The sequence below is a fragment of the Molothrus aeneus genome, chromosome 8, assembly GCF_037042795.1.
Source record: "Molothrus aeneus isolate 106 chromosome 8, BPBGC_Maene_1.0, whole genome shotgun sequence".
In the NCBI taxonomy this organism is placed as follows: domain Eukaryota; kingdom Metazoa; phylum Chordata; class Aves; order Passeriformes; family Icteridae; genus Molothrus; species Molothrus aeneus.
The window spans coordinates 11,534,012-11,548,048 of record NC_089653.1 but is presented as its reverse complement, the minus strand read 5'-3'; the positions used below and the strand labels follow the sequence as shown (position 1 = coordinate 11,548,048).

Sequence of the window (14,037 nt, the reverse complement as noted above, 5' to 3'; positions counted from 1 at the left end):
TAAACTACTAGTTTCAACAAATCTAGTATTATTTAAATAAAATTTACTTCCCTAAATGCAGTCAGTGATTTCAATTGCATACTGTGGCCTTAGACTTTATTATTACTTTAAAGGCTTACGCAGTGTTGTATGCTTTTTGCCTGCTACTGCAACATTATTTTGCTCAGGGATGGCAAAAAATCTTCTAGAATTAAGATATTTTAGCATTTTTTGCAGTCCACTTCTAAGGTTTTACTGAAATTTTTTGACATTTTAGGATTTTTTTAAACATAAAGACCAAGAGTCAATAACAGAACTTGAATTGTTGAATTGGGATAGAAAATTCAGTATATCATTACTAGCTCTGAAATTAAAGTAGGGAGAAAAAGCAGTTTTTAATATTTAAAAATTCAGCAAAAGAGAAGAATTATCTGTTTCAGGTGATATGTATTTATATGAAAAATGTATGGAACCAATTTGACCTAGGCATTTCAGTGCATTTGGCACTAATAACAAATAACAAATGAGAAGATGAGAGAACTGTTAGGGTATACTGGGCAATACTGTGGTTTTAATATTTATTGCAGTTGCAGGGAAATTTTCTCCTTCTTTTCTCTTTTCTCCAATAAGAAAAAAATTTACTGTAACCTCTAAATGAAAATTACTCCTGGAATTATTGACTGAGATATGAGGATTAAAGGGATGTGTATTATTTACACAGTGAGCAGAAGGGCCATTCCAAAAACTGGATCCAGTGAAAGAAGGTGCACAGTGCAAAACCAGAGACAGTAAGGAGAATAGTAAAGTGTTAGGTGATTATTAGAATATCTGAAAAAAAAGCTAAGTATATTTGAAAAGCTCCTGTAAGACAAAGCAAAATTTTACACTGGCACTTTAAAAGGCTGTACTCTGCCAAGGACCCGTTTGTTTCCCTAATTTGAAATTAAATGTATTTCACTCAAGATTTTTTGTTCCCTTGTTTTATGAAATTGAATTCTACAGTTTTCAGTTGAAAACTGTATTGTTTTCTAAAATTTTTCAAAAAATCTGCAGGGGCTTAAGCAGGGCTCACAGTAAGGGATTTTGCACAGATGTTGGAAAGAGCTTAAAGAGGGAGAAAATGTTTATGACTAATCCTTCATCTATATTTAGACTCTGGCAGAAACACGGGGAGTATTTCATAGAGGACAGACAAGAGACAGTGTTTAATAAATCTTCAAAAATAAAATGTACCAAACAAGTCATGTAAATAGTTACTATTAATGGGTGTTACAGTGATATGAAGAGACCAACAGACACATAATTTTTTATCAGGAACATCTTGTGTTCTAAGCTCAGGTGAAGGATGATATTCAGCCATTGATAATGGAGCTTTGCATCAGCATCACTCCTATGATTTTGTTTAATCTAGGAACTCATTGGTTAGGGTCCTGTGCTATAAATGAATGTTACCACTAAGAAAATTGGGAGTTTAATCAACCATAGTTGAAGAAAGAGAGAAATAGGGAGTATGTTGATGTTGGTGAACTCTAATGACAAGACTGCTGATATTCTATTTTATTTTTGAATACAGTATTCATTTCGTCTGTCATATTACCCAGTCATATTCTATTTCTTGTACTCCCATATGTCCACTAACTCTAACTTCTAAAATATCTTTTAAGGACCTGTACTGGTTAATTTTACAGGTTATTTTGTTCAGAAAAGGATGCATTTTTATTGTCCTTAAAGTGGTTATAAACAGAAACATTAATTCTACCACAAAATTACCACTGCTAACACTGATAGTAATTTATTTTTTCAATTTTTATAGTTTTTAATGTAATGCTTTAAGGATAATTGTGGGGTCTTTTCTGAGGTGTTACTTTCTTATAAATATTTGCAAAAGCAAGAATAGCTAAGATTGTTTAAACACAGTCATACATGGACAACAGTTCCTCGTGTTTCTGTTGAATATCCTTCTTAGGACAGTGATTTTTGTAAAAGAGCAGGTTTTATTTGTATTTCCTCCAGAAGATATTAGAGTATGGTGTTTTCCTGCGAAACTGAGTGAGGTCCTTGTTTCAAAATCCCTTCTGGCTAGAATAGGGAAAATAGTACTCAGTGCAACTAAAAAGCATTTGCATATGTTTTTGGTGGGTTTAAATTATACCTTTTTCTTTTTTTAGAGCAAACTGTGAGTGTTAAGTATGAAATACTCTAGTTTCATGTGAATTTTCCCTAAAGAGTTCCATAGGAACAAGCAGAATAATATGAAAACACTTAGGACTTTACACAGGAATTGTGAAATACCTTAGTTCTTTAATCTCAGAATCCGTTTTCTCATGTATTTTTTATGTATTTATGTGTGAATAATTCTGAGTGTATAGCAGTGAAAAATGAAGATGTGAGTGTAACAGAGAGGCAACCAGATTATCTGTGAAAAAGCATTATTTATTTCTATTAGTTTGTTTTTGACTACTGATGTAGCTAAGGTTTCTGTTTGCCTTTCTGCTCTCATACATTGGGACTTTCTTTTCAAGCTATCTAAATTATGAAAATATGAACTCTCGAAAGGAAAAATAACACATTTTATACATAAACTTTTGAATAAGTTTTTTAGGGAATCTTCCTTTTGGGAAATAATGATCAGGTTCTTGAGTCTAAAGTTTGCAGTTGTATACAGGTACCTATAAAAATATGTGACAAATTCTAGTCTAAGCTCCTATTTGCTTTGTTTATTTCCAGTAATTCCATCAAGCTAGTGAATCTGTGCTCTATATTTATCAGCACGTGGCTGACAGCAGCTGGGTTCATACATTTGGTAAGTGCATTTGCAAACACTCGCTTGACTTTTTCTGCCGGACCGCGGGCTCCGAGCTGCTTTACTGCTGGCAGCGCGCTGCTCTCGGTAGTGCCGTACCCCGTCGGTAAAGTGCAATAAGGGGGCATCCCAGCCCTCCGGAATTATGAGCTCCCCGCAATAATGCCAGCTCCCCGCAATAAGGAGGCATGCCAGCTCCCCACAATAAGGGGGCATGCCAGCGATACCCGCAATAAGGGGGCATGCCAGCTCCCCGCGATAAGGAGGCATGCCAGCTCCCCGCAATAAGGGGGCACGCCAGCGATACCCGCAATAAGGGGGCACACCAGCTCCCCGCAATAAGGGGGCATGCCAGCGATACCCGCAATAAGGGGGCACACCAGCGATACCCGCAATAAGGAGGCATGCCAGCTCCCCGCAATAAGGGGGCATGCCAGCTCCCCGCAATAAGGGGGCATGCCAGCGATACCCGCAATAAGGGGGCACACCAGCGATACCCGCAATAAGGAGGCATGCCAGCTCCCCGCAATAAGGGGGCACGCCAGCGATACCCGCAATAAGGGGGCACACCAGCTCCCCGCAATAAGGGGGCATGCCAGCTCCCCGCAATAAGGAGGCACGCCAGCGATACCCGCAATAAGGGGGCATGCCAGCTCCCCGCAATAAGGAGGCATGCCAGCTCCTCGCAATAAGGAGGCATGCCAGCGATACCCGCAATAAGGAGGCATGCCAGCTCCCTGCAATAAGGGGGCACACCAGCTCCCCACAATAAGGAGGCACGCCAGCGATACCCGCAATAAGGAGGCACGCCAGCTCCCCGCAATAAGGAGGCACGCCAGCTCCCCGCAATAAGGAGGCATGCCAGCTCCCCACAATAAGGGGGCATGCCAGCGATACCCGCAATAAGGAGGCACACCAGCGATACCCGCAATAAGGAGGCACGCCAGCTCCCCGCAATAAGGAGGCACGCCAGCTCCCCGCAATAAGGAGGCACGCCAGCTCCCCGCAATAAGGGGGCATGCCAGCTCCCCGTGATAAGGGGGCATGCCAGCTCCCCACAATAAGGAGGCATGCCAGCTCCCCGCAATAAGGAGGCATGCCAGCTCCCCGCAATAAGGAGGCATGCCAGCTCCCCGCAATAAGGAGGCACGCCAGCTCCCCGCAATAAGGAGGCATGCCAGCTCCCCGCAATAAGGAGGCATGCCCGCTCCCCGCAATAAGGAGGCATGCCAGCGATACCCGCAATAAGGAGGCACGCCAGCTCCCTGCAATAAGGAGGCACGCCAGCTCCCCGCAATAAGGAGGCATGCCAGCTCCCCGCAATAAGGAGGCATGCCCGCTCCCCGCAATAAGGGGGCATGCCAGCTCCCCGTGATAAGGGGGCATGCCAGCTCCCCGTGATAAGGGGGCATGCCAGCTCCCCGCAATAAGGAGGCACGCCAGCTCCCCGCAATAAGGAGGCATGCCAGCTCCCCGCAATAAGGAGGCATGCCAGCTCCCCGCAATAAGGGGGCATGCCAGCTCCCCGTGATAAGGGGGCATGCCAGCTCCCCGCAATAAGGAGGCACGCCAGCTCCCCGCAATAAGGGGGCATGCCAGCTCCCCACAATAAGGGGGCATGCCAGCGATACCCGCAATAACGAGGCACGCCAGCTCTCCGCGATAAGGGGGCATGCCAGCTCCCCGCAATAAGGAGGTATGCCAGCTCCCCGCGATATGGACGGTCGCCCTGCCCTCCGAGGAGGCGCAGCCGGGGCTCTGTCCGTCCGTGCCCCGGGGGCGGCAGCGGCGCGGGCGAGCAGCAGGAGGCGGTGTCGGCCCGGGAACGCCCGAGCGAGCCGGGCTCGGTGCGGAGCGCTTCCACCGGCTCCGCTGCAAAGCTGCGTCCAGCTGGGCAGGATCGCATTCCAGCTCCTTCTTTTCTTGCGGTATCAGTCGTCTAATGTTCGCCCTTGTAAAGGTGCACAGCGGTTTTGAGTGTTTTAATTTATGGTATATTTCTCATTCACGTAGAAACGTATTTTAACACTCTGGGCAAATGTAGCGTTTCAATCTGAAACAATACCTTTTTTTTCCTAGTTTTTACCAAACAGCACAACACCCCTTAAATACTATGTCAACACCAAGGGAATTCTGTTTTCTAGGATTTGGAATTCTTTTCCTTTGTTTTTCAGCAAAAGCTTTTCTGTTCTACTGAAGGAGTACTCAAACTTCAACTTTTTACTATGGAGCAGATTTTAGATGGCACACTCCTTTCCCACTGACAAATTTATAGTTTTGTCTTTACAGTGGCTGGCTTTTTGAAAAAGCAATAGCATTCCACTAAAGGTGCCAGTAATACCTTCAATAGAAACATAATTTTTAAAAACAAAAACTGTGAGGAGTATAATTGCATTAAAACTAAGATTTACTCTGAAAATATTCTGAACACATTTTTATAAATGAACTTACCAAACTACATGAGTAAGTTACATTATGTAGTGGTGCCTGGAAAAGATACTTCCCATAAATGATCTGAGTAGCAAGGCTGTATATACTGGCACAAGAACTGCAGTGCTCTATTTGGCACATGGTCAGGTTCTGTATTTGATGAAAATAAATCACAGGAAAGCATTCAGAGTTTGTATTATATGCCAAAGTATATATCTATATACACACAAAGGCACATGCATATATGGGTAGAGTTAATTTGGGGTTAATTAGAGTCAGTTATAATTAATATAATTCATTATATGTTTTCTTGTACATTGTAGGTGGAGAACTCAGGGGATCCATGGGAAAATTTCCAAAATAATCAACCGCTAACATACTGGGAATGTGTTTATTTGCTGATGGTTACAATGTCCACCGTTGGCTATGGAGATGTTTATGCAAAAACAACCCTTGGTCGCCTTTTCATGGTCTTCTTCATCCTTGGGGGATTGGTAAAAATTCTTCTTTATGTTCTTCTTAGTACTCCAGTTACCTTAAAACTTGATCCTCTATATCTCAGTGTTGTAATTAAGGGAACAATATCTGGATTATTAAACTAAAATTAATTATAAAACATTTAAATATGTTTAATATGCATTTTTTCCTGTAGATAAATATTTTGGCAGAGCTTGTCAAATTAGTCCAGAATTAGTCCAAAATTAGAATTTTTCAAATCCATTTAAATGATTAATGCATGTGAATACATGAAGTGCCTTAATATTTCAACATAGAATGTTATTTGTAGTCCTCTACTTCTTGGTGACTGGCTGTAGAGCATTAATGGAGGTTGCTATTGATATTTAAAGGCACTTTGCGGTTTCAGAGGTCCTACCCACCCTTCTGTGTTCCTTCCCAGAATTCCAACAAACACTGTGGCTTTGGACTGCCTTAAAGAGCAGCTTGCCTGATCCAGATGATGGCAAACCACACTCCCTTTAATTTCAAACGTCCTTTCATGTCATGTAGTACAATTTTAGCTCACAATTTATCACGTATCCTTTTATAACACCAATTTCTCATGTTCTTTGTCCTGTATGTAAATAGCACCCAAGTTACTGTTTGTCTTGCCAATTTTTCCATTATTTGTCAGTGTTAGTAATATTATTACACTTGTTGCAATGTTCTCTAAACAAGCCAAGTTTATTTTAGTATTTACCCTGTACAAGGTAAATGCTATGTGGGTGACTTGTAATGTATATTGTGCCCATACACACATATGTATATTGTTACCTTACCCTCATCCATTGGTTTCACATATACATACATCTCACAGAGGTGCTATGTATATAACCAAGCTTATGAATGCCATATATTGGACACACACAGATATGTATGAGCATTACATATATGCATTCTCATCTCTGTTTATTGACATGTGAAGACAAAGATCATGTCAAATGGCAGTAGCTCTTCAAAGTATCCAGCCACAAGGAAGCTGTTTGTTGGACAAAACATGGCAGAATGATTTTTATTTTCTCCTCAAAACCTTTTTTCTATCACATATTATTCCAATCCTTCTAAACCCAAGAACTTTTGGAAAAGTTTTTTGAGGGGGGCTGGGGGGGTGATTTTTTTTGTTTCTTGATGGGGAAATAACCCCTGATTTAATCTTGTTTTTGTCTTTTTAAAATTCTTACAATGGGGGAAAGAGTCTGTATTTGAAACGGAAATGTTACAGTAATGATAATATTTGACTTTGTTTTTTTGCAGTGGGGCTTGGATAGTTTTTTCCCCCCTCCCCTCTTCAGGAAGAAATAGACATAACTGTTTTTTGTGGTTAGATACCAGTTTGAAGTAGTTTTGTTCTTGTTTTGTTTTACATGTCCATTTTTCCTCTTTTGACCATTTTCTTTATTTATAAGGTGTGTACCTTCTCTAAGACCAACTTTTACATTGAGCCCTCTTGTTTTGTTTGATAAGAAATTTTTCATTTTTTTTAATTTTATTTTTAAACAACTGCATAGATCTACTTCTTTTGCATTTTCAGATCTTAAGAATATATATCTTCTGAAAATATTCATCATCCCCCTTTCTTTGGCCTCTCTTTTTAGTCTTTTCTTCTGTCTCCTATCTTCTTCTTAGGCCATGTTTGCCAGCTACGTCCCTGAAATCATAGAGTTAATAGGAAACCGCAAGAAATATGGTGGTTCCTATAGTGCGGTTAGTGGAAGAAAGTAAGTATCCCAAGAGGCTCTGCTGCCTCTGCTGCAGTAGAACACTCTCTGCATGCCATTTTCTTTTTTTTTTTTTTTGTGTTTTTGTTTCATGCATGTAGGCAATGTTTGCTCGCTACGTGCCAGAAATTGCTGCTCTCATCCTTAATCGGAAGAAATACGGCGGAACTTTTAACTCAACCCGAGGCAGAAAGTAAGTCCAAAAAGACCAGGTGTGGTTGTGGGACTCTAAAGAGCCCCTGAAGGTGGTAACAGCTGACTCACAGCTTGCAACGCTGTGTTCTTTGACATCAGATGTTACCACTGGAGAGTTGTCACACTGTAATTAGAGACCTGGGCTGTGCTATGGTACAAGTCACAACATTTTGTCCCTTCTTCAAGAGAACCTGGATTCCACTCAGAGTACACTGACACAGCTTGTAAGAAGTACTGCTATTACACATGCAGTTAACTTCTGCAGCAAGGGTGAATTGTCACTTCACCATTTTGGGCATCAGAATATCATGTGGTTTGTCTCTTAACTAAGTTGCAATGATAATTGGCATGATTTTCAGACAACTCAGTTCTTCAGAAAACCTTGTTTTACTGGATGCAAAATAGGAGATAATATTTACCAGTTTGTTCAGTTGGACTGACTATGTAGGAAGTCTAAGAGCCCTGTTTCTCAATGTTCAACCAGCAGATTCAGATCTCATACAGCTTTTTCTGACCTTCCATGGATATTGCAAACTCTCATGAGTTTAGAATCTGTGACCAGGGATTTTAAGCAATTCCCTGTATCACATTAAGCATATCTGAAGAAGAGCAGGCAGTAACCTTAATATCAAAACAGTATGGTAAAAAACCAAACCTAATATTTTTAACTGGTGGCAAAGGTTAAATTTTATTTATTTAAACATTACCTCATTACATTTCTATTGAAAGCCTGCTTGTTTTTTGACCAAGTTAAAGCTAGCTCTTTCTGGCATTCCCAGCTCCTGGACATGCTGGGATAAAGCCTTTACTGAGCTAGCTGTCCTTGGCAATGTAGAGAGGTACAGCACAATATCACCTTTAGTGTTGCCATCCTTCATTTCATTACATACCATTGTGACATCCACTGGTAGAGTATATTTGCCCTAAAAGTCTAGTCATATAGAGAGTCCCTTTCATATGACATAAATAAAGTACTGCAATAAATTTATCTAATGAATTGTCCTTCTTACTTTAAGAAGATAATTTTTGCTTTGTTCCTTTCAAATCATCACCCATGCAACATTTTGTTGAAGTGGATTATGGATTTATTGCTCCTCTCTGTGTAACAGAAAGACTGTAAATGTCGCACAGAGCTAATTCTAGAGCACTTTTTTATCACTGTTTAAATTAATCAAAGTTTTAAAATTAGATGTAACTATACAATTTTTTGTTCAATAATACTCAAGCAATTAGATAGTAAACTTCAATATGTGCATTTATTGAGATACCCTCAAATGTCTTAGGTAAACTGTAAACACTGATGTTGGAAACTTTCATCACTTACCTAGACAAACTAAATGCCTTGATTTATTTCTGGGAATTAGTAGTATTGGTAATTTCCCAAAATATTTATTTGTCACAGAGGCCAGAAGAGTTTCATATTTATATTCATACTTGTTTCCTCAAAGAGAATTTTTTCAAACTCAGAACAAATCCCTCTGTTTTTAAAGCTGTAAAGGAGTTACAGCAGAGGGGAATATGGTTAAAAACCTGTTTTGCAAACAGGGTTTGTTCCTCCCCTTCTACATTGTCACTAGTACCCAGCATTGCTCAGATGTCTCTAAATTTGGACCTAATCTTCAGTCAGAACCCCACATCCTGAAAAGCTCAACTTCAGATTACAGGCTTCTGCTAGCTTTGGGGCGTGCTTAATTTTATTTTTTCACTTTTTTTTTGGTCTTTCTTTGTATGCACTGTCTGTTTTTATCTCACTCTGTCAGTGCTTTCTCTGCTGATCTCTACTGCTCATATAATTTGTTGCTTGAAACTCATCTCTGTCATCAGCATAAAAACTGTTGAATTTACTTTATGCATTGTTTTCTGGTTCAATTATTAATTACTAAGTGGTTTAAAGATTCCTTTGCTCATGTGGGTCTTTCATCAGAGAATCTAAGCTTGAGAACTGCACAGTAAAAAGCCATTAGGACCCCTTGTTTGATGTTCCTTTTGCAGTCAGTAGAACAAGATTGATGAAATGTTATGTTTGGCCAAAATTGAAGTTTTCATTTGGAATTCAGTGTTGAGAGAATGGATTGTCAGAACCAATAAGTTTTCCTTTGCTTGGGATATGGGCATGTGGTAGTAATTAGCAGTATAAGGTCTTTAGTTGAGCAACCAAGCATAGATTCTGGCAGCAAAAATAATGAGAAACTACAGTTGTTCTATTTCTAATGTCAGAAAGTTTCCAGATTAAATACATTTCCAATATGAAAACAGCTGAATTTTGGTGAAAGATATAGTTTCAGCCCTTGAAACAGAAAATGTGTGTATTTTTTAACTCTGTACACAATAGGTAAATACATGGAATCTGCTTTATTACATCTATATATGTGTTTATACATTGTTGTGGTTTAACCCCAGCTAGCAGCCATGCCAGGAAACAGCACAACATGTTGCCTCCTGAACCTAGTGTGTGTAATAACATGATTATTAAACATTTAGGTCAGAAATTAAAACCAGTGTATGATTATGTATGTTGTTTTGAGTTTTACACTAAGTGACTTTAGTAGTACGGAGAGTCTTGCTATGGAATTGTAACTATAAAGGAGCTAGTATATAGGCATAAAAATTATTGATACAAACTTCACTAACTAAAGAAGAGAAATAACAAACACATCAAATTTGAGCTCACATTTCATTTTGCTTTTCAGCCAATAAAGTCCCCAGAGGATCGTAAACTATACAGGATTCATTTTGCATAATAAAGAACCTTATTTTTGTTTTAGATGAGACCCATACATAGAAACTTTGGAAATACAAGTAGTTTGTAGACAGTTATCACTGGTTAAACTTACTAGATAATAGGTTCATTTAGTTGTGAAAGTCCACAGGGATTTTTTTAGATTTTAAATTGAGTTATAATTTCTGCTTTATAATATTATTGTAAGGAGACTTCTGAGAAACAGGAATGTCTTTCATTGAAGTTTCATCTTCAGCTATTAAATGAACAGCAGTACTTACTGTTGCATTTATACCAAAATGCCTATACCAATATATCTATACAAAATTTATTCTGTATTTGCTAATTTACTTTTCAATCAAGATTGTTCTTGTTCCATTTCTGTATTTGTGTGTGCATACAATCAGACTGGATTTTAACTCTGTGAAATATTTTCCAGTTGAAGATATTAATTTATTGTAAATCAGCATGCACAAAGCTCTAGAAAGCATATGGAAAGAACATTTGTAAACTGATGAACTCAGCCTGGATAGCTTACTGATTTTTTCAGTCTTTACATTGAATTAATGACTTCTAATTCCATGGACTAAATTATTTCGTCTTTTTTATGCAATCCTGCTATCAAATCCGATGCAAAGTCTTTATGAGGGCAGAAAGCAGAGCACAGCTTTGCATGAGCAGGTGTGGCAGAGAGAGCACTGACCTGGCTGAGCAGGGAGGTTGGGCCAGAGGAGCCATTGTGGTCCCTTCCAACCTGACCCATTCTGGGCTCTGGATATGTTTATATAAACTGCTTGCTTTGTCAGCATTGTACAGGTTTATGCTAGACTTCAATACAGATTTAAAAGATTTAAAATTAGTTATCCAGAGGCATTATTGTAGTTAATATGTAAGATTAAAAATGCATTTTAATGAAATCACAGTCTTTTACTGTAAAAGGTATTAGAACCTCCTGTTTCTCTTCTCTCATGATCTCCTCTGTTTCCCAGAGATTTCTACAGATTTCTTAAATTTACAAGCCATAAATTACCAAACCATCAACATATCAACAGGAATAATCATCTGTTAGAAATTCCTTCCAGAAGGAAACATGGGATTCAATAACTGAACTTCACAGAGGAAAATAAAAACTGTAGACAGATAGATATGGTAAACAGAAAGACAAACAGATAATTTAAGTTGACAGGTCATATTGAACTCATTAGACATTTGAATTTCATTACAAATTAGAAAAAAGAAAAGTTTAGGCTTAACCAAAGAAAAGGTCCATTTGCTGCAGTAATGAGAGGCATAGCTCCAAAGAAAGTGACATTAAATTCTTATATTAAATAATTTGATGCAATATGTAAGATATTATTTTTTCAGTGGGATGAGAATGTAATAAGAGAATGTGACATGGATTACATTATGATCCCAGGGGTGTCTCTATTTCCCATCTGCTAGCCATTCTTCCAATCCCACTTTTTCAAATGAAATTTCACTTAGTGATAAAGAAAATCTGATGAGTGTTAAATAGACTGACAGATAGAAGAAATAGGAGAAACTTCTTTTTTTTCAATTTTGTCTGCATATTAAACTATATCCATTCTTTTGAAAGTAAGAAGGGAAATGTGGGAAGTGACATATAAGAACATTATGACTTTAAAATGTGTATTTGAGGTCTCATACCACGTTCCATTCCTACAATAACATCGCTTCTTTTATATTTCCAGTTGAAGTTTTAAAAGTTCCTTTTCTCTGCTTAAACTTTGAAAAAACCCCCTTGGATTTGGCACCAAATAGCAGTAGATGCTGTTCAAATTTTTACCCAAGAAAGACTGACTCTGTTTAATACATCTGCTGATCTACCGTATTCTAAATACTGTACAGTACATGGCATTCCAGGCTGTGTAATGTGAGATGGCAGAAGTGATTAATTGTTCAGCAAGTTTTAGAGACTTCTTGCTTTCACTCAGGTTCTGTTGCAGAAAATTACTCGTGACATTTTGGGATGATTTTTGTGGAAAGAAATGCACTGGCTCTGCTCATGGATGAAATGCTCAAAAATATGAAGATCCTTTCCTAACTCCTGCATTGCTTACAAAGGATTTAATTATTTTTTGACTCATTGAGCACTTAAAAAACATGTAAGATGATTTGAAAACGAATAATAATGGAGAAAACAATGTATTTAATAGAAACTACTTTCAGTTGAATTCAGAAGTAAAAACAGGATGGCTTCTATGTGCGATATCTGCCCCACAAAATGTTACAAAAATGAAATCCAGGATTTGGAGGGATTAGGACAGTCAGTTAAGGTCTGTTTGCAAGTGAGATGCTAATGCTGAGGTGTAGATTGCCCCTGCATTTAACTGTAAGCTTTCTAGTATGGGCTCCCTGTGCTTGCTATTCAGTAGTTTTTTTCTGCTGTTTATAGTAAACTGCTCACTTTTGTCTTCTGGTGATAGACATGTGTTGTGCCTAAATGTTGTGGTATTTTTCATAAAAGCAGAAATACTCTAAATAATATTGCCATTCATACTGAATGAAAGGATGAATATTCATTTTAAGCTGTAGTGGAAGTCCCTACTAATCCAGACCCTAGAAGAAACAAATCACTGTACTTTCATTTTATTATGACTGTTTTGGAGGTGTGCATCAGAGAAAGAATATTAACTTTTAAATTAGTTTATAGAGAAACATTGCAAAATTCCTTAGGCCATGATCATAAAAATGCAAGATAAATTCATCTAGCTGTAGCTGAGCAAAGTTTAAATAAAGCAGGCCAGAGTGAGTCATGTAGGATAGCATGCCATTGCAAACAGACTTGGATGAAAGCTCTAATGTGGAGTTTAAACAAAGAAGTGTGCTATTTATCCTGGATTAAAGGAGCTGAAATGCACACTTGCATTGGTCACAAAGTGACTTAATATTTGCATCAGATGAAATTTCAAATGCCTGACATTAACAATTTCCTGTTTGTGTTAATCTGATGTAGGATCCAGTAGGGTTCCAGTGATCTGTACTGTGCTCCACTTACTGAATGGAGCTTTTTGAGAGCTTCCTGGTATTACCTGATCCCTTTTTCTTTATTCATTAAGGGAGAATCCAAAGGCATGGAACCTGGTGGAAAGAACAGGTATTTTCTGTCAGAATTAAGCACAGCAGCTGCACAAATACGCTCTAGTTCCTAAATAGCTGACAGTTGAAGCTATCGGGTCCAATTTACAGAAATTAAAGCTACCTGAGATATGTATTCCCCTACTTCAATTACATCTCCTCTGACAGTATGGCCTTATGCTTGTACGTCTTAATAATGACATATTTTAGTTTCTGCAACACTTCCCAGTAACTACAATGCTTTTTTGATTTTTAATCCTTCAGGAATAAAGAGAATAATAAAAATCCACTTTTGGACAAACAGTTGCAGGAGAAAAAAATGTTCAACTTGCTTGACAGTCAGTTTGCTATATCCTTTAATATATTCTATATCTATAAATATTCTATATATATAGATATAGAATATATAGAATATATAGATATATTCTATATCCTTTAATATATTCTTGTCTCCTTTTAACTAGGAGATTTATAGAGCCTGATGGGAGAATCAAATTGAGAAATTAGCTTACAGTTTAATTATTTTTCTACTGTACTCATTGGCTTCGTAAGAGATCACTAGAGGACCATCATGTTTGGGCTCAAGTCTTCTGTGA

General features: G+C 38.3%; 1 protein-coding gene across 29 annotated transcripts in view; it reads left to right on the top strand.

Moving 5' to 3' along the window:
* KCNMA1 (potassium calcium-activated channel subfamily M alpha 1) overlaps positions 1–14,037 on the top strand; it is a 415,621-nt gene that overhangs the window by 257,625 nt on the left and 143,959 nt on the right. For all 29 annotated transcript variants that reach the window (XM_066554104.1, XM_066554103.1, XM_066554096.1 and 26 more), the window contains exons 7-9: positions 2,707–2,782; positions 5,536–5,706; positions 7,337–7,428. In XM_066554104.1, coding sequence (XP_066410201.1) covers positions 2,707–2,782; positions 5,536–5,706; positions 7,337–7,428 — 339 coding nt within the window. The remainder of the gene's footprint in view (positions 1–2,706; positions 2,783–5,535; positions 5,707–7,336; positions 7,429–14,037) is intronic.